Raw genomic sequence first — 21,630 nt, 5'->3', positions numbered from 1 at the left:
ATGGATATCACAAGATCCTAACCTGGGGATGAGAGTCATGGTCCAGTGGTAGATCATTTTATTCAATGCTGTGATGCTTCATTTTTGAACATGAATGAGTCTAAAACAAAATAGATGTTCATTGACTTCCATAAGAAGAACTTTGTGCTTGGGCTGTCTGCAGTCATTAAGGGACATCAGGTAAAAATGGTCAAGGAGTCCAAATATTTAGGGACTGTATTCGATGATAAATGAAAATTTTGAGACAAACACTGATATTATTAGAGGGAATGCTCTTCAACGTATGTATTCTCTGAGGAAACTTTTCATATGGATGTTTCTTTTATGAAGATGTATTACACGTTTTATTGAATCAGTTTTAAGTTTTTCCATTATTTGTTGCTATGGAAACTTGAATATAGGGAATAGGGGTAAGTTGAACAGTATAGTTAAGATGTGCAGTAAGATAGTGAGGTCTTTTAAAGAAATTTTCTAGACAAGAAGCCCCCCCTTTTGCTAAATATGTACAATGAATCATTAGATCTCACTTGCCTTCCCCAAACTCTGCGAGAAGCTTCAATATCATTCATTCTGAAAAAGGGAAAAGATCCCCATATGTGTAGTTCATATCGCTCAATATCTCTTTTAAATGTTGATGTAAAAATTCTAGCCAAAATTCTTGCTTGACGATTAGAAACAGTTCTTCCTAGTATTATCTCCAGTGACCAAACAGAAAAAGCCTTTGACAGGGTGGAGTGGGACTACTTATTCCACACTCTTCAGATGTTTGGTTTTGGAGCGAGTTTTATATTTTGGGTCAAGCTATTGTACAAAGCCCCACTTGCCTCTGTTCGTACCAACAATAATCTGCATATTTCCAGGTTAATCGAGGCACAAGACAGGGTTGTCCTGTCACCTCTTTTGTTTGCAGTCGTAGTAGAGCCTTTGGCCATTGCTCTGCACCAACATTTAAAAATAGCTGGTATAACCAGAGGAGGACGAGAGCACAAAGTTTCTCTGTATGCGGACGACTTGATTTTATATATTTCTGACGCGTCTAAATCCTTACCTCATGTCCTCAAAATATTTGATGAGTTCGGAAGGCTCTCTGGCTATAAATTGAATTTACAGAAGAGCGAAATGTTTCCTAACAATAATGCTGCCCGGGAGCTCTCTACCTCTTCTTTCCCTTTCAAAGTTTCGTACTCATTTACATATCTTGGAATACGTGTACTTAGTACATTTTCGAAACTTTTTACTGAGAATTTCCTTTATTTATTGGAACGAGTTGAACAGGATCTAAAGCGCTGGGCCCTGCTCCCATTATCAGTCGCAGGTCGAATAAATTCTATCAAAATGAATGTGCTGCCTAAGTTTAGCTATCTATTTCAGTATCCCAGTATTTATTCCCAACTCATTTTTTCATAAGCTGGATAGCGCTCTCACCTCATTTATATGGAATGGAAAACCTGCTAGAATGAGTAAAAGTCTTCTGCAACATCCTAAATCACTGGGTGGAATGTCTTTGCCTAATTTTCAGTGTTATTACTGGGCCTCAAATATTCACCCTATAATGCACTGGCTATATGGAGATCCTGGGGCTGACGCCCTATCATGGATAGTGTGGAATAAAAATTCTACTGTACTCACTACTAAAATCTGACTCCAGCTCCACACTGACCCAACAGCTCAGTCTAAGTGAGACTCATAGTTAGTAAGGCCTCAAAACTAAATAAGCCAATCAAGCAGACTAGATGAATGCAGATAAGAGATTTTATTTTGTAATCAGCGCTGACACAAGAATTGAGATGCTCACGCATGAACGTCCCAACAACCTCTTCCCGGGGAACTCCAACTACAGCCTTTATATACATTTCCCTTATCTTCCCAATGCAACACGTCACTGGTTCTTTGCCTAGACAATCCCACCCATCTTTCTTTTTTAGACCTTTTAGACTCTTTTTTACACCATTATCTTTGAATTTACAACTTTTCAAATACCATTATAATTAAACTTCCCTAAATCATTATATTAAAAATTGGGCGTTTCCGCCCCCACCAGTGGGATTGTCTTCGGCCTCACTCTCTCCAACACCTCATTCTTCTTCAGGAGACAGCATGGGTAAGTTCTCAGTCCTTCAGGGGCCAACACCCTTTCTTTTATTACACTCTACACTTCACGGCTTTTCTGATTTATCCGCTGTCTTCTACGTATGTACTCTAGATATTTCACCTGGTACCACCATTGCCATCCAGCACGCGCTGCGTTTACTTCATGATGAGATCACTGCCGCTCAAGGTACCAGTGGAGCGAAGATTGACCATAATAATCTAGGGTACGTCTCTGCCATTGATTGGTCCAAGTTTGGAAAGCCTGGTACCGCAGAGAAAGCCTGCCAGACTGACATCATTGATACAACTATTTGTTCTTCAAAGCCCTTGCAGCCTGTGTGCAAGGCCCGTGACAGGCCAACATGCCGTGTTAAACCTTATATTGTTCTTAAGCTCAAACGACCTAACGAATAAACCTTACCTGAGAACTCACTCCTGCTGTCCCCTGATTATTTCACACTACATCAAACACACACCTCATACATATGTCCTCATTTTACAAAATTATCTCCCACAATAGCCATAGAATCTGCCTCATGTTTGCTTTCTTCCCTAGTAGCTTTAATCTACACTCCCCTTTCTTTTCCCTGCGACAAGTTTACTAAAAACCTGCTTGTAAGATCTACACTTAAAATCTGGAAACAGATAAGACGTCATTTCGGATGGCTAACTATGTCCCCCAAATCTCCTATTCATTCTAATCCTGTCCTCAGTCCTTCAGTGATTGATAAGTCTTTTGCATCTTGGCATGCTAAGGGCATTAGGGAAATTAATGATTTGTACGATGAGGGTGCTTTTTGTTCATTTCAGCAGATGTGCGAGCAGTTTAATTTTCCTAAGAACAATTTTTTCCGCTACCTCCAAATTCTAACTTTGTGTGTAAAATGTTCCCTCATTTCCCTGCTCTGCCTCCATGTTCTCCATTTGATAATTTACCAGAGGACCCTCCAAGATGGAAAGGCATCATATCGATACTTTACTGTAAAATTTTGGCGCCACTCTATACATCCCTCTCCCAAACAAAAGCTTTTTGGGAAGATGACTTAGGAATGGTTATCCCTGATGAGAACTGGGAATCAGTCTTATATAGAATACACAAGTCTTCAGTCTGTGCAAGACATGGACTTCTGCAGTGCAAAGTTGTACATCAAGTACACTGGACAAAGCTGAAATTATCTAAGCACTTTCAGCATATAGATCCTGCTTGTGATCGCTGTAGGTTTATCCCAGCCTCTCATGCACACATGTTTTGTTCCTGTATAAAGCTTAGAGGCTTCTGGTCCACTGTTTTTGAAACTGTCTCTGGTTTTTTAGGTAAATCAATCTCTCCTTGCCCATTGATAACCATTTTTGGAATAACTCCTGTATCGTTTAATCTTACAAAGATATAGTCTGACTGTATAACTTTTATCATGCTTTTTAGCCAAATGACTAATATTGCTGAAGTGGAAGGATCAGAGGCCTCCAACTACAACACAATGGATTCGTGATGTCCTCTTTTTCCTAAAGTTGGAGAAAATCAAACATTCTATAAGAGGCTCATCTCGCCAGTTTAATAAAGCTTGGGGCCCTTTCAAGAAATATGTCAGGGAACATGTTTCATTGTCGGACATAGACTGAATCTTAGTTCTAGCATTTTTTTTGGTGTTGTTTTTCTTCATCAGTTAAACTCCATTGTATCAAACTGATTGTGCATTTTCAGTGTTTTCCCAAGCCACACCTGTCTTGCTTTTTTGTTTCCTTTTTGTTTTTAGTTTGTTTTTTTGTTTTTGTAATTTTGTCTTAAAATTCATGAATAAAGTATGAAAAAAAATTGACTTATTATAAATGTGTGTTGTGTTGCTGCTGTATGTCTGTATGTGTACTGCTGTCTACAGAAAGAATTGCCTTTAAAGGACAATAAAATAAAGTAAGTGGCATGACCAGCAGATCAGTTTTGCTGGGATTGAGTTTCAGTTGATGGGCCTCATCAACGATGAGATGTCCACCAGACAAGGCAAGATCCAAGCAGAAGCCGTGGTATCTGAGGGAGGGAAGGAGAAGATTCTTGAGTCCGTCATAGGAACATGATCTACTGATATAAACTGATTCCGCTGGGCCTGAGGATTCCGCTGGCCCTGAGGACGAATGGTCAGTGTTTCTTTGTATACTTGTTTATTTGTGAGAATGGAAATCAGTCTAGGTGACGGAAAGCATAACCAAGCATGACTGCTTTGAATAATGTTTTGGCTAGAGCTATAACTCTGAGGAAGCTTTTCAGAAGGTCAGATGCTGACAGTGAAGACAAACGTTTAGGAGAGCTGTCTAATAACAACAACAACAACAACAGGCTACAGGTAAGTTTTGTTGTTATACACTAATGCATTTATTGGATGCATTTTATTTTAATGACCATTTGTGTGTTAAATCTTTAAACATTGTAGATGTAATGTCATGACTAACTCACACTAATGTACTCTTTATTGCTATTCACTAAAACCAACATAAATGCCAACGAATACAACATTTGTGTGGGTTTATAATCTAATTCCTACTCGATTAATGGCCGAGCTGTAAGTCATAACCATTGCAAATATACTCACGGGCACTTTATTAGGAACACATGTACTCCTACTAATTTATGCAGTAATCAGCCAATCATATGGCAGCAGTACAAATGTATAAAATCATGCAGATATGGCCAGCAACTTCAGGTAGTGTTTTGGTGTTCAGGTAATGAGGATTTTGACTGTGCCAAGCTTGTTGGTGGCACTTTGAGGGCTGGTTGGAGTGTTTTATAACTCCTGGGATTTTCACACAACAATCTCTAGCCCTTACACTGAATGGCGAAATAAAAAAAATCCAGTGATCTGTCAGCTCTGCAGTTGGAAACACCTTGTGTTCCTTTTGTTCAAGTACAGTCTCCTTGGTCTCTTTGGAGTTCCACGCTTGATGTCGGCACACATTTCCATTTTTATTATCATTAAGGTCATCTCTTGGCTAGATGCATTCCTCCTTGTCTGCTCCTGATTATTGATCCGGGTTCCTGCCCAGTTTCTCACCTCTTTATCCAATTGGATAACAAGTCCAGTACTAACTCCCACTTTGTACCGAGTTGGCTGCTCATGAAACTCCCGAGGATTTGGAGGCCCTGTACAAGGTAGGTATACATCTAGAGTCTTCTCTGTTCTGGAACCAAGCTGGTGGAATGAACTTCTCTTAGATGTCCATAAAGCTGAGTCACTAACTGTCTTCAAACGATGGGATGAAGACCTACCTCTTCCTAAAACACTTAAACTAGCTCTTATTTTTCCCTGTTTGTTTTATATATTGTCGTATGTTGTATGTAGATTAAAAAAATCAACAACTCCCAAATCAGTTTTTAGGCTGATGGTAACCTAAACCTATGCCCTATTGAAACAGTGTTAATGTATTTACTGATAGAGACTTCAAAGCACTCTTTTACATCGCTAAGAGCGCCTGCCAAGTGCCAGAAATGTAAATCTAAATGTAAATGTATAGCACTGCTATCCACCTTGATAACCACCTTCAAGAGAGATTAGAGCACCAGGCAAACAGGGCAATCTAAGACGACCGTGGCAACACGCGAGCACGTTTAGCTACCCCTGGGTGCCCAGAATCACAAGAGACTCACCCAGAACCTATGCAGTTGGCTGCTTTGTGCTTAACACAGCAAGAGGAGCCAAATCATTCAGACCCACTGCCATCTCAGGGGTATTGGCAGTTGGGCCAGAGCCAGAGTGGCCACGCACGCAAAATGTTAAAAAGGAGGGGTCCTCCCAGGTAGTGGCAGTTGGTCCTGAATGTGGCCCTTCACAATTCTGCCCTCTTTATGTCAAACCTCCACACACCTTAATGGAACCATTGGACTTATCAGGGGTGCCAGAGGATTACTGGGTTCTACAAGAGGTGTTTTCCAAATAGTGGGCCCAGACTTAAGTGGCCACCTAATAGGGCCCTTGACTGTGCTATTAACCTGCTGCCAAAGATGGCCTTTCTAGCCAGTGGGACCCACTGGCTGAGGACCCCAATCCCCAGCCCATAATTCCATCTCCCAAAATAGTTGCACCTCTATGCTGGGGTTTGGAACAATTGGTACGACGGGCACACCAGCAGGAGCCATGTCTGTCCCAAGGTCAATCTGACCACAGGTTCTCTCCTGGGGCCACACCTCACCATTTGCTGGGCACTGGTTCTGGTGGCCCACCATGTATAGTTGTTCAGACCTATGTCACAGGCTGCCAGACTTGTGCCCGAAACATGGAAACACCCCTTATCATACCATCTCGCCTATGGTCACACAGTTCCCTGGACTTTGTCACTGGCCTACCAGTGTCTCAGAGGATGGGGCGATATTTGAGGTGGTGGACCAGTTTTCGAAGGCCTGTAAATTTATTCCACTACCCAAACTTCCCTCAGCCAAGGAAATGACTGCCTCCTGCATCATGTAGTAAGGACACACACTTTCCATCTGGCTTGGTCTCTGATCGAGGCCCGCAATTTGCTAGTCAGTTCTGGCCGGCCTTTTGCTGTCTAGTAGGTGCTACAGTGAGCCTAAGTCTCATTGGTATGAGTCCCACTCTTGATGTCAGCAGACATTTCCATTTTTATTATTATTGAGGTCATCTCTTGGTTAGTTCCATTCCTACTTGTCTGCTCCTGATTATTTATCCAGCTTCCTGCCCAGTTTCTCACCTCTTTATTCATTTACTCACTTCCACTCTTCTCCATAACAGTATGCGGGCTGGGTGTATGTTCAGTAGCTAATTACACCGTTGATTTTCGCAGCTATCTAGAGCTAGAATGACCAGGCTCTCTAGGGACTCTCTGAGGAGATGAAGGATGAGTTCTGGCACCAATGTGGTGGAATGAACTTCCCCTAGGTGTCCATACAGCCAAGTCACTGACTGTCTTCAAAAAACAGAATGAAGACCTACCTCTTCCCGAAGCACTTAAACTAGCTCTTATTTTTCCCTGTTCGTTTTATATATTGTCGTATGTTGTATGTAGATTTAAAAAAACAAAAACAAAAAAACAACAATTCCCAACTCAGTATTTAGGATGATGGTATCCTAAGTCTGTGACCTATTGAACCAGTATTAATGCATTGATGCATTGATAGAGACTTCAAAGCACTCTTGCACGTCATTCGGAGCACCTGCCAAATGCCAGAAATGTAAATGTAAATCCATCTGGCTTGGTATCTGATCAAGGCCACCAATTTGCTAGTCAGTTCTGGAGGGCCTCTTGCTGTCTAGTAGGTGCTACGGAGAGCCAATCATCAGGGTTTCACCAAGAGCCAAAAAGTCAGACAGAGTGGATTAACCAAGATTTCGTGCATACCCCTCATTGTGTGCCCTCATCCAATCCCTCAACAGGTAAAATACCTAGTGGAGTATGACCATAACACACACTTTGGGTATGTCACCTTTTGAGTGCCAGTTAGGACAGGAGATTCACGGCATGAAAGTGCTTCTGTTAAATCTGCAATCATGTCAACATGGACATGCAAGGAATGTTTCAAGAATCTTGTGGAATCCATGGCATGAAGAATTCAAAAGAGGCCTTAGCTAATATTAGTACAGTGTTCCTAATAAATTGCTCTGTGAGTCACACAAAGTGATTAATTACTCAGGTTCCGTAATGCGGATTCCTCACACACTCTTACACATCGTTGGAATTTATACTATTAGTAGGTGATGTTGTCAGTGTTAGCATTAGTGTTAGCAAGCCCTTATATAATAACTGATGTTGATTTTATTCTTAATATTCTACAGCTACTTGTACATAATGAAGCTGAATCTTCAACTCCTTTATCTTATTGGTGAGAACATACATATTTATACACAATGTTTTCTTGAGTCATTTCATCCATCATGAATTCATGAAATGAAATAAAAGTTCATTTCTCAATGCTTCTCAACTATAAATGCTAGTTTAAGAAAACTCAGAAAGACGAAGGCCTTCAGATTTCATTTGAAGACTGCTATTGACTTTATGGGACATTCATTACACCAGGTGCCAGAATAGTGAGAACCAAATCTCCAAATTACAGCATATCCAATATTATGTTATACACAAAAAAAAAACCTACTACTTAAATTTCATATAGATTTTTTTCTTCTCCTTTGGACTTTTCTCTTCAGGGGTCACCACAGCGAATCATCTCTCTCCACCTATCCCTATCTTCTGCATCCTCAACACTTACACCCACTAGCTTCATATCCTCATTTATTCCATCCATATACCTCCTCTTTGGCCTTCCTCTTTGCCTCCTGCCTGGCAGCTCCATGTCCAACATTCTCCTACAAATATACTCACTCTCCCTCCTCTGAACATGTCCAAACCATCTTAATCTGTCCTCCCTAATTTTGTCCCCCAAACGTCCAACATGAGCTGTCCATCTGATGTACTCGTTCCTAATCCTGTCCAACCGTGTCACTCCCAAAGAGAACCTCAACATCTTCAGCTCTGCTACCTCCAGCTCTGACTCCTGTCTATTCCTCAGTGACACTGTCTCTAAACCATACAGCATGGCCGGTCTCACCACTGTCTTGTACACCTTCCCCTTGATTCTCGCTGATATTTTTCTATCACACAGAATTCCCGACAACTTTCTCCACCCATTCCAACCTGCCTGCATTCGCTTCTTTACCTCTTTCCCACACTGTCCATTACTCTGGACTGTTGACCCCAAGTACTTATACTCCTGTACCTTCTTCCTCTTCACCCTGTAATCTTAGAGTTCCACTTTCCTCCCTTTCATTCACACTGGTCTTACTACGACTGACTTTCATTCCTCTTCTCTCCAGCGCAAACCTCCACCTCTCCAGGTTTTCCTCCACCTGCTCCCTGCTCTCACTCCAGATCACAATGTCATCTGCAAACATCATTGTCCAAGAAGACTCCTGTCTGACCTCCTCTGACAACTGGTCCATCACCATAGCAAACAGGAAGGGGCTCAGAGTCGATTCCTGATGCAGTCCCACCTCCACTTTGAACTCCTCTGTCTGACCTACAGCACACCTCACCACTGTCCTGCTCCTCTCATACATGTCCTGCACCACTCTGACATACTTCTCTGCTACTCCTGACTTCCTCATACAGTACCACAGCTCTTCTCTTGGCACCCTGTCATACGCTTTCTCCAAGTCTACAAACACACAGTGCAACTCTCTCTGACCATCCCTATACTTCTCCATCAACATTCTCAGAGCAAACATTGCATCTGTTGTGCTCTTTCTGGGCATGAAGCCATACTGCTGCTCACAAATTTCCACTACCTTCCTTATCCTAGCTTTCCCATAGCTTCATTGTATGGCTCATCAACTTTATCCGCCTATAGTTGCTGCAACTCTGCATGTCACCGTTATTCTTAAAGATCGGCACTAATACACTTCTTCTTCATTCCTCAGGCATCTTCTCACTCTCTAAAACCCTGTTAAACAAACTAGTTAAAAATTCCACTGCTGCCTCTCCTAGACACTTCCAGACCTCCACGGGGATGTCATCAGGACCAACTGCCTTTCCACTTTTCATCCTCTTCAAAGCCTTCCTGGCTTCATCCTTTCTAATCTTATCTACTTTCTGTTCCACAGAGTTCAGCCCTCCTACTCTTTTTTTCCCTCTCATTTTCCTAATTCATCAGCTCTTCAAAGTACTCCTTCCATCTCCTCTGTACACTCTCCTCACTTGTGAGCACCTTTCCATCTCTATCCTTAATAACTCTAACTTGCTGCACATCCTTCCCATCTCGATCCCTCTGCCTAGCTAACCTGTACAAGTCCTTCTCTCCATCTCTAGCGTCTAATCTAGTGTACAACTCGTCATACGCCTTCTGCTTGGCCTTAGACACCTCCCTCTTCACTCTGCGCTGTAACTCCTTGTATTCCTGTCTATTCTCTTCAGTCCTGTCCATGTCCCACTTCTACTTTGCTAACCTCTTCCTCTGAATACTATCCTGAACTTCCTCATTCCACCACCAAGTCTCCTTATCTTCTTTCCTCCTTCCAGATGACACACCCAGCACCTTTCTTCCTGTCTCCCTGATCATTTCTGCTGTAGTTTCCCAGCCATCTGGCAGCACTACCTGACCACCCAGAGCCTGACTTCTTCAACTTCTGTCTAAATTCCTCACAACATTCCTCCTTTTTCAGCTTCTACCACTTGGTTATCTTCTCTATCTCTATCTTTGACCTCTTCTTCTTACAGATAATCAAAGTCATCCTACACACCACCATCCTATGCTGTCTGGCTACACTCTCTCCCACTACCACTTTACAGTCACTAATCTTTCAGATTGCCTCTTCTACATAGGATGTAGTCTACCTGTGTGCTCCTACCTCCACTCTTGTAAGTCACTCTATGCTCCTCCCTCTTCTGAAAATAAGTGTTAACCACAGCCATGTCCATCCTCTTAGCAAAGTCCACTACCATCTGTCCTTAAAGGTTCCTTTCCTTAACTCCAAACTTGCCCATCACCTCCTCATCACCTGTGTTCCCCTCACCAACATGTCCATTAAAATCTGCTCCTATCACCACTCTCTCACCTGTGGGAATACTCTCTATCACCTCATCTAATTCACTCCAGAATCTGTCTTTCTTCTCTAACTCACAACCTACCTGTGGGGCATAACCACTAAACACATTCAACATCACCTCTTCAACCTCTAACTTCAGACTCATCACCCTGAGTCTGACACTCTCTTCACCTCTAGAACATTCCTCACAAACTCCTCCTTCAGGACCACACCTACCCCATTTATCTTACTATCCACACCATAATAAAACAGCTTGAATCCTGCTCCTATACTACAAGCCTTGCTACCCTTCCACCTGGTATATATACCAGATATACACAGTATATCCACCTTCCTTCTCTCCATCATATCAGCCAGCTCTCTACCTTTCCCTGTCATAGTACCAACATTCAGAGTTCCTATTCTCAGTCCTACACTCTTACCTTTCCTCTTCTCTCTCTGTCTACACACTCTCCTCCCTCCTCTACTTCCTCGACCAATAGTAGCCCAATTTCCACCGGTGCCCTGTAGGTCAACGGCGCCGCTGGCGGTCGTTGTTAACCTGGGCCTCGACCGATCCGGTATGAAATTCAGACTACTGACAATTCACATGATTAAATTTGGCAATGTTTTACGCCGGATACCCTTCCCGATGCAACCCTCTCTATTTATCCAGGCTTGGGACCGGCACAGAAGTCACTGGACTGTGACCCCCATGGCTAGATTTTCATATTGATTTCTATATTCTGAAATTTTAAGCTTGATAGTTTAAGAAGAATCTAGAAGTTGATGGATTCGACCCAATCAGTTGTTCCTGTCAGATTTCGCTATTTATGTCACTAAATGTGGCTTCTAAAACAAATTAGTTAAAAATATGAATCATAATAAATGAGTTACTCATCAGTGTGAAAATGGATTGTTTGATTTCATGGTTATATCTTTTGCCTTGTCCTGTCCTCATTATTTGTTCAAATTAGCATATTAATACTAATAATGCTACTGTTAAAAAAAGAGGCCAAAGAGTAAAAGAGACATGAACAATCACTGCTACTTTCTTCTAAGTTTTACTTTCTTTGTAATCTCTAGAAAACTTTTAATGATAGGTTGTTTATGACAAAGATGGGAATTATGATATGGGAATTAATAGCAGGTAGGAATGAAAGTGCTGAAGTTCCTCTGAAGAACTGGAGAAACGGCAGCCTTCATGTGCCAAATACAATCAGTCTGAGGAATAATTTGAGTCTATTGTTACTATATCTAAGCAGCAGGACATGCCAAATGAATACTAAAATTTGTGTTTAAAATTAGACGTGTGACATCCCTCAGGTTGCTAATCTGACCTTCATTAATTACATTAAACTGTTTAGAATCTCACCTGAATATTTTTACATTAATAAGTCTGTACAATTTCTAGACTATGTGGAGTCTGAGTGGAGTGGTTCTTACAGAATAATTAGCCATTGATGTAGTAGACACTAGCTGGGTAAATAAGCCAAACCCCCTCTGTTGCATATAATAAATAAATGACAAATATTGTTGTAACAGGTATTGTTCCAGTCACCATGTCTATCCTCTTGGCCCCAATCCTGATCAAGCAATCCATGACATGGACAGATGCACAGAAATACTGCAGGAGTGCACACTTTGACTTGGCTCTGTGTAAAACTGCAAACGATTTTGTGATGCTACGAAGCATTTTAGCAAAACAAAGCATAACAGGGCTTTTCTGGCTTGGACTGTACAATGACTTTGACACCTGGCGCTGGTCCCAGAATGATCTCCCGTTGAAGAATATAACACTAAGAAGGTGGGGCAGTGGAGAGCCTAATAACTTGTATGGGCATGAGTCGTGTGCTGCAATAGACCAAAAAGGGCTGTGGTGGGATACGGTGTGCACAGGTCCAAAAACCTTCATATGCTATGATGGTGAGTGAACAGGTTTTCCTTTGCTTGAGCTTTTCTTATCCTTGTATTCGAAAACCCGGGGATTCCCCGAGTGCACTGTGAAATTTTTACACGTTTTAATGATGATGGTAGAGTCATAATCACACAAAGCCTCCTCTGAAGTAGAACCAAACCTTTGACTCTTTATTTAGTAGAACTGCAAAACATGCACTGAAAATCTCTATTATAATGTTATAATGTATACTTGTTCTCTAAATTTTATTGAAAGTAATGTGGAAAAGAACATGTATCATCAGAAACAAAAGTTTATAACCGTCAACCGAAACTGGGGGAATCACAGACATCCCTGACATTTTAATGATTAGAATAAAATTGATTAACAGTTGCTACTAACACTAAGGACGCTTTCTTACTTGTTACAATTTTTTTTGATTGATTTTACAGCTACTGGTGTGAACAAGTTTGTTGGTGTCCCTACTCTGATGACTTGGGTTGATGCTCAGAGTTACTGTAGACAACATTATACAGACCTGGCCAGTGCCTTTGACCTCTCAGATAACAACCTGCTACAGCAAGTGGCAACAACCCTGGGGTTTTCTTGGTTCGGTTTATTCAGGGATGAATGGAAATGGGTAGATGGGACCCAAGTGGACAAACTCTTGTGGCAATCCCCACTGCCTGATAATGCAGATCCCCAGGAAAACTGTGGGCTATTAAACAGTGGAAAAATTGCTGATAGAAAGTGCACCAACCTGTACTATTTCTTCTGTGACACTGGTGAGTTCACTACATGTCTACATTTCCAAATCTTAATCTAAAAAAATATTTCCATTAAGACCCTTTTATGCTGTGTTGAGTTCTTGTTGTTCTTTCGGCTGCTTTCTGGCATTTTTGCAGATGCTCTTATCCAGAGCGATGTACAAATGTACTTTGAAGTCTCTATCACTGGTATCAATGGTTCAATATCTCACAGACTTACAGTGTACCAACGGCCTAAACATTTATTTATTTATTTATTTATTTATTTATTTATTTATTTTAATGTGCATACAACAATACATTAAACAGACAGAAAATAAGAGCTAGTGTAAGTGTAAGAGGTAGGTCTTCATTTGTTACTTGAAGACAGTCAGTCACTTGGCTCGTCGGACATCTAGGGAAAGTTCATTCCACCACCTCAGTGCCAGAACAGAGAAGAGTCTAGATGTAGACCTCTTACCCTGAAAGATGGTAGACCAGTCGAGCAGTGCTAGTAGATCTGAGGGAGCAAGGTGCAGTGTGAGGAGAAATAAGAGCTTTGAGGTAAGATGGTGCTTTGAATCTGATGCAGGTCCCGGAATCCAGTGGAGGAGCAGCACTGGGGTGGTGTGGGAGAAGTTAGGTAGGTTGAAAACAAGTGCAGCTGCATTTTGGATCATTTGCAGTGGACGAATTGCATTCAGAGGAAGACCTGCCAGTCAAGAGTTGCAGTAGTCCAATCTCAAAATGACCAGAGACTGAATATGCACCTGAGGAGCATGTGTGGATAGGAATAGCCGAATCCTTCTGATGTTGTACAGAGAAACCTACATGTGTAAGGATGCACTGGAGGCAGGTGTAGCAGAATGCATAAGCAGATCTTTATTATAACAAAATCAGCAGGCAAGTATCGGTATCGGTATGGTCAGGCAAAAAGGGTCAAAAAGCCGGGTAACAAAATCGCAAAACCAAACAATCATAGAACTAGGGTCAGCAGGGATCATACACGTAGTAGACACAATATCAAATACAAGGCTTGGTACACAATCTGAGAGAATGACACTTCGCAGTGAACACCTAGGCAGAGCTGTTTAAATACCTGAGTGAGACCGGAAGCAAATTAGAGAATGTCAAAACTCAGGTGATGGCGCCCTCTGGCGATCTGGTTCCACAGGCACTGTTACAGAACCCCCCACCCTTATGAACACCTCCAGGTGTTCTTTGACGTGGGCGTCCCCGTGGGCGAGGAGCGGGCCAGTTCGGGAAGCTCAGATGGAACTCTTCCATGAGTGAAGGGTCAAGAATATCCCAAGCATCAACCCAACAACGCTCCTCTGGGCCGTACCCTTCCCAATCAACCAGATACTGAATGCGGCCAGCCCGACGACGGGAGTTGAGTATGGTGCGTACCTGGTAGGCGAGGGCGCCATCAATGTCCAGCGGTTTCAGTGCTGGTAGGGCCGAGGGTACGTGGTTCATGGAAAGGCTTAAGCAGAGACACATGGAAGGTCGGTGAGATGCGATAAGCTGCAGGGAGATCAAGGTGGAAAGAGACTGGATTTACTTGGTGAAGGATCTTAAACGGGCCGACGAACTTGGGGCTCAGCTTGCGACATGGGAGTTTGAGTCTTAGATTCTTGGTGGAGAGCCATACAATTTGGCCCACCTCATAGGCTGGGTGAGGATGACGACGACGGTTAGCCTGGACCTCTTGTCGATGGATCGCCCTCTGGAGGCGCACATGAGCTCTCTCCCAGACCTCCTGACTACGTCTTGACCAGTCCTCAACAGCGGGCACATCAGAGGGTTCCCCGGACCAGGGAAAGAGCGGAGGCTGATAACCCAATACACATTGAAAGGGTGTTAAGCCAGTGGAGGAGTGGAGTAGCGAATTTTGAGCGTATTCGGCCCAAGGGAGGAACTCACTCCAACGATGTTGTTCTGTAGGTACATAAACTTTAGATGAAGGACAGGCAGGGGGATGAGTTTTTGCTAACTGTGCCCGTTCTATTTCGTTCATCAGATCCCACTGCATGGGCGCTACTTGAACGGATGGTGGGAGGATGGTTTCTGGACTAGATAGGGGCTCAAGAATGTCATGGATACGAGCTTTACCATTCTTTGAACCGGGGCGATACGTGACTGAAAACTTAAATCTTGTGAAGAACAGGGCCCATCTTGACGGGGGTTGAGGCGTTTAGCTTCTCGTAGATAGGTCAAATTTCTGTGGTCAGTAAGCACCAGGAACGGATGGCAGGCCCCCTCTAGCCAGTGCCTCCATTCTTCCAGGGCAGCCTTTATCGAATATAGTTCCCGGTTCCCTATGTCGTAGTTAGATTCGGCCTGCGTGAGCTTTCGGGAAAAGAATGCACAAGGGTGCAGTTTTCCGGTTTCCAGTTGACGTTGGGAGAGCACCGCTCCTATACCACAATTAGAGGCATCCACCTCCACTATGAATGGCAGTTCGGGGGCAGGATGGCAGTAGTATGGAAGGAGTATCGGGGCAGAAGAAAAGGTTTTCTTGAGTTTCAGAAAGGCTGCTCGGGCCTGATCTGTCCACTTTAACTTCTGGGGTTTGTTCTTTAGCAGTGACGTCAGTGGGCTAGCGACGGTACTGTAATTATGAATGAACCTTCTGTAAAAATTCACAAACCTGAGAAAGGGTTGCAACCCCTTGACAGAGGTAGGTTCGGGCCAGGACATAATGGCGGACACTTTATTTTGATCCATTTCCACCCCTTCCTGCGAGATCACATATCCCAAGAATGTTAGAGAAGAGCGATGAAATTCACACTTTTCTAGTTTCACATAGAGGTTATGGTTAGTGAGGCATTGGAGGACAGTACGAACGTGGGCGATGTGTTGTTCTAGGCTGGCGGAGTAAATCAGAATGTCATCAATGTACGCAATGATGAATTGATTCAGCATGTCTCTGAACACCTCGTTTATAAGTGACTGGAAGACGGCGGGGACATTCGTGAGTCCATAAGGCATGACCAGATACTCATAGTATCCATGTGCTGTGTGAAAAGCCGTCTTCCATTCGTCACCCTCCTTAATCCGGATGAGATTGTAGGCGCTTCGTAAACCCAGCTTGGTGAAGACCCTCGCTCCCCGTAACTGTTCGAGGGCTGCAGGAACCAGGGGAAGTGGATATGGGAACGGCATGGTGATCGAGTTCAGGCCTCTGTAGTCTATGCAGGGTCGAAGGCCCCTGTCCTTTTTTTTCCACAAAGAAAAACCCCGCTGCAGCTGGTGATGTAGACGGGCGGATGTATCCGGCTGTGAGGGCTTCCTCAATGTATTCCTCCATAGCAAGCTTTTCAGGGAGTGACAGGGGGTAGATGCGGTTGTTGGGCGGCACAGTGTTTGGAAGAAGGTCGATGGCACAGTCCCATGGTTGATGAGGTAATTTGGTGGCTTTCTCTTTACTGAAGGCCTCTTTGAAATCCAGATATTCCTGAGGAAGCGTGACTTGGAGAGAAGACTCTGGGCTTTCGATGGACGTTGATAGGCATGAACGGATCAACTGGTAGCAAAAACAGTTCGTATGACATAGAGTGGACCACTTACTTAGTTCCCCTTTTTTCCATGAAATGATCATGTCATGAAGTTGGAGCCAGGGAAGGCCGAGGACGACAGGGTTTGAGGGCGATGAAATGACAAAAAATTGTAGTTGTTCACAATGAAAAAGTCCAATCTGAAACTCCAAGAGAGGTGTTTGGTGAGTGAGGAGGCCCTTCCCAATGGGTTGATCATTTATAGCAGTAACTTTCAAAGGCAGAGTGCATGGAATGGTAGACAGGCCGAGTTCATGTACAAGATTGCTGTCGATGAGGTTCACTGCTGATCCGGAGTCAATCATCACTGTGACAGAAAGACGAGAGTTATTATGAATGATGTAGGCAGGAAGTGAAACTTTAGAGGCCAACCTCACGATTTCTACCTGAGCGGTGGTAGGCTTTTCTGGGCATTGGAAAACTCTGTAACCTGGTTGTCCGCAGTAGAAACAAAGTTGCAGCTGCACGCTGCGCTCGCGCTCCCCCTCTGAAACGCGCGATCTTCTGAGTTGCATCGGCTCGGCAGCTTCCTCCCTAGGGCTGTGGTATTCCATTGAGCGGCGTGATAACGAACGCGGTGTGGAGGCAGGAAATCGATGCTGGCATCTTAGATTATCCAGACGAATGGCAGTAGATATATACTGGGACAATGTAACGTTAGTGTCTCTGCATGCCATTTCGGCTTTCAATTCCCGGTTGAGCCCCTCGCGAAACACCGCCACTAATGCCGTTTCATTCCACCCAGACTGAGCTGCGAGCGTGTGGAACTTGATTGCGAAATCTGCTGGAGTATCAGAGCCCTGGCATAATTCCAACAGCTGTATGGAAATGTCCTTTCCCCCCGCCGGATACTCGAAAACTTCTTTGATGAGGTAATTAATTCACCGAAGTCTTAACTTGGGGATCCGAATCCCATACAGCTGCAGCCCAGTCCAGTGCTTTTCCTGTCAACAGCGATAGCGTGAAGGCGCATCGGACGGTCTCGCTGCCGTAGACCTCTGGCTGCTGCGTGAAGAAATTATTGCACTGGCGCAGAAAACCCCGCGATCAGTGGCACCATCAAACTTTTCGGGTAGTGCGAAGCGTGTAACTCACTGCACGGGGGTGGTGCTGGAGCTGTAGCGGCTGCGGGAGGCTGTTGCTGTAGCAAGGCGTTGGTGGCTTCAAGCTCTGCTACTTGGTCTTGGTAAAGTCGGATCAGGGTGTCCTTGTCGTACAATAGTAGTGCGAAGATCCGCTGGATTCACAGGAGGCGAAGTATCCTGTAAGGATGCACCGGAGGCAGGTCTAGCAGAATACATAAGCAGATCTTTATTATAACAAAATCGGCAGGCAAGTATCGGTATCGGTATGGTCAGGCAAAAAGGGTCAAAAAGTCGGGAAACAAAACACTGAGCAAACAAAACCAAAATCGCAAAACTGAATAATCGTAGAACTAGGGTCAGGCAGGGATCATACACATAGTAGACACAATATCAAATACAAGGCTTGGTACACAATCTGAGAGAATGACACTTCGCAGTGAACACCTAGGCAAAGCTGTTTAAATACCTGAGTGAGCCCGGAAGCAAATTAGAGAATGTCAAAACTCAGGTGATGGCGCCCTCTGGCGATCTGGTTCCGCAGGCACTGTTACAACATGAGCGTGTCACATTAGCAACATGGGAGGAAAAGGACAGTTGATTGTTCATGGTTACCCAAAGGTTGCGAGTAGTGGCCGAAGGTAAGTTCAGAAAGTTGTTCAGAGATTTCACAAGATCCTGGGCTGGGGATGAATCACCTGGGATGACAAGCAGTTCAGTTTTGCTGGGATTGAGTTTCAGCTTATGAGCTGTCATCCAAAATGTCCACCAGACAGGCTAAGATCTGAGCAGAAGCTGTGGTATCTGAGGGAGGGAAGGAGAAGTTAAGTTCGGTGTCATTGCCACAGCATTGGTATGAGAACCCATGTGAGGATTTAACTTTGGCAATCATTTGGTCTTGGTTTCAATTTGACAAAGGTTTTTACGCCAGATGCTCTTCCTTCTGCTGGACCACCAGGAGGCTTTTATGGTGTGCTGAGTAATATTCAAAAAAGTTCAAAGAAATTAAAATGAAGTTAGCACTGGCTTCTCGAGGGTGTAATCTGCTTAATTTAAAATTTCTTGTTTGTTTTTTTGTTTATACCCTGCATTAAAATTCTGCATGTAACCACACTGATTATTACTGTGGTTTGTGAAGGGCATGTCTGAACATCATACACTGCTGTGTGTCTACGTTGTCTTGCACAGTGGTACAGATGAAACACATAGTGAAAGTGCAGCTGAAGGCTGATGAGAGTCTGCTGGATCCTGCTGTGAACTCGGCCATTTTAGAGAAGGTAAGTCACCTGATGGCTCTATGCTCTCAAATACATAATTAGATAGATCTGGTTTTAGTTTCATTGTAGTTTCACTGTTGCAGATTTCATATGTTTGTATTTTATTTGTTTTTAATGTCCCATGAGGGTACACCACACTGGAGAATCGTGTGAAAGATAAAGACACAAGGATCGTGACTCCAGGACTCATTTTACTGCTAGCTGAATTTTTACATGTTGATTAATGATGAAATATCGCTTATCTACCCAATCGACAACAGATATGTTTGCTACAACAACCATGAATATAAAAACAATAAAAATTAAATCATTAAAATCACTCTTCTCTTTTTCAGATCAAAGAGAAACTGGGTGCAAATTTTACTGTGTCCTGGAGGCATCAACCAAATGGAAAGATCTTCCAGAAAAAAAAATCCAGCATGACAGGTGCATGTGATCAGGTTTAAAAAAGTTCTTTTGTAGACTTTTAAATTGTGAGGAACTAGAGAACTCCCAGTGGACGTCATATTTGCATATTCATATACAGTTCTACTCAAAAGTTTGCATACCTGGCAAGACAAAATTTTTTAAATAAAACATGAGTGAGAAGGCAAAACAAATTTATTTTATTTCTTATAGGACTCAAGTTCATATGTAAGGCCTAACAGAATGGCACAATCTTCAAACAAAACAAGACAATAAAGAAAATGAGGAAATAATGTTCAAAAGTTTTCATACCTTTAGTTTTTAATATGGTGTATTGCCCCCTTTGGCATCAATGATGGCATGCAGTCTCTTGTAAAAAATGTGCATGAGGTCCTTAATTCTCTCAGGTGGTAGAGCTGCCCATTCTTCTTGGCAAAATGCCTCCAGTTTCTTTGGTTGTAAAATTCTTTGGTTGTCTTGCACAAACTGCATGTTTGAGATCTCGCCAAAGACGCTCAATGACATTGAGGTCAGGAGACTGATGGCCACTCCAGAACTTTCACCTTTTTTGCTGTTGCCATTGGAGGGTCAATTTGGCCTTGTGCTTTGGATCAATGTTGAAACATCCCAAGAGAGTCCCATGTGCAGCTTTCGTGCTGTAGAATGCAAATTATCAGCAGTATTCTCTGATAACATGCTGCATTCATCGTCCCTGTACCACTGGAGCTCACACAGCCCCAAAACATAAGAGATCCCCCAGCATGCTTTACAGTGGGGATGGTGTACTTTTCATTGTAGGCCTTGTTGACTCCTCTCCAAACATGGTGTTTATGGTTGTGACTGTAAAGTTCAATTTTGGTCTCATCACTCCAAATGACTCTGCTCCAGAAGCTGTGAGGGGTGTCTAGATTCTGTCTGGCATACTGAAAGCCGGCCTTTTTGCGGCATGGGCGCAGTAACAGCTTTATCCTAGCAACTCAACTATGCAGATCATTTGTGTTCAAGTACCTCCTTATTGTTCTCCTTGAAACAACAACACTTTTTTCCAGAGCAGCCTGTATTTTTCTCCAAGTTGTTTGTGAACAATTCTCCTGGCAGTACTGGTTGAAATCTTTCTTGGTCTACCTGACTGTGTCTTAGTATCAACAGAACCTCTTATTTTCCACCTCTTTATCAGAGTTTGAACAGTACTGACTGGTATTTTCAATTATTGAGATATCTTTTTATATCCTTTTCCTGCTTTATAAAGTTCAACTACTTCATTACGCAGGTCCATTGGCACTTCTTTTGTCTTCCCCATGGTGAAATATCCAGCCAAGTCAGTGCATCACCTCATGAGCTGAGAAACTCTCAGACTATTTACGTACAGACACTAATTACAATTACAGTGAATTACAGGTGTGGAAACTTCCATTTAATAGTCATTTAATCCTCTGTGTGTCAACCTGTGTGTTTATAATGTGGCCAAACATTCAAGGATATGTAAAATTTTGATCAGGGTTGATTTCAGTTATCATTAGGTTTTTAAAAGGAGTCAAACTGTGATAATTACTGACTTCACATGACCACTATCCTTAAATAAGAAAAAATATTTTGCATTATGAGTCATATTTTCTGAAATAAATGGCAATGTTTAACAAATTCTTTCAGGGTATGCAAAAGTTTGAGCCGAACTGTATCTGAGCTACCTTTCATAGGATTTCCGGACCTTACTGTGACGAATGATGATTGATTATTATTATTATTATTATTATTATTATTATTATTATTATTATTATTATTATTATTATTATTAATGATTGGTGTATGTATGTAATTCTTTCTTTCATTACACAAATCTGGTGACTGGGAAACTGAATTATCAGCTCATTTACTCTGTTGTGCACTTAAACTGATGAAATGGCCAAAGTACACATCTCTGTCTTCTAACGTGTGTATATGTGTGTTGATGTATATTCCTGAGATGATGTCACGATGTGCAGTGTTTTGATGAAGGAAGATCCTGAGCACAGGAACACATGCACTGGAGTTACTCTTTAATAGAAATGATGTA

The 21,630-nt window shown here is 42.7% G+C and overlaps 1 protein-coding gene across 1 annotated transcript; it reads left to right on the top strand.

Annotated features, from left to right (window-relative positions):
- The first annotated feature begins 362 nt into the window (after positions 1-362).
- LOC131355542 (putative C-type lectin domain family 20 member A) lies at positions 363-21,251 on the top strand. The gene is made up of 7 exons (XM_058393889.1): positions 363-4,221; positions 4,325-4,427; positions 7,869-7,915; positions 12,156-12,536; positions 12,960-13,292; positions 19,084-19,172; positions 19,508-21,251. The coding sequence occupies exons 3-7, from the start codon at positions 7,882-7,884 to the stop codon at positions 19,616-19,618; spliced, it is 948 nt and encodes a 315-aa protein (XP_058249872.1). The 5' UTR covers positions 363-4,221; positions 4,325-4,427; positions 7,869-7,881; the 3' UTR covers positions 19,619-21,251.
- Positions 21,252-21,630: the final 379 nt, after the last annotated feature.

Source organism: Hemibagrus wyckioides, linkage group LG07 (assembly GCF_019097595.1).
Source record: "Hemibagrus wyckioides isolate EC202008001 linkage group LG07, SWU_Hwy_1.0, whole genome shotgun sequence".
NCBI classification, from domain to species: Eukaryota; Metazoa; Chordata; class Actinopteri; order Siluriformes; family Bagridae; genus Hemibagrus; species Hemibagrus wyckioides.
This window is presented reverse-complemented; position numbering and strand designations above follow the sequence as displayed.

What these genes read in the sequence shown, in the direction of transcription:
- LOC131355542 (XM_058393889.1), top strand. Translation starts at nt 7,882, where the DNA reads ATGAAGCTGAATCTTCAACTCCTTTATCTTATTG. An exon ending in TCAACTCCTTTATCTTATTG is followed by an intron (nt 7,916 to 12,155) that starts GTGAGAACATAC and finishes TTGTTGTAACAG; the next exon opens with GTATTGTTCCAGTCACCATG. An exon ending in CTATTTCTTCTGTGACACTG is followed by an intron (nt 13,293 to 19,083) that starts GTGAGTTCACTA and finishes TGTCTTGCACAG; the next exon opens with TGGTACAGATGAAACACATA.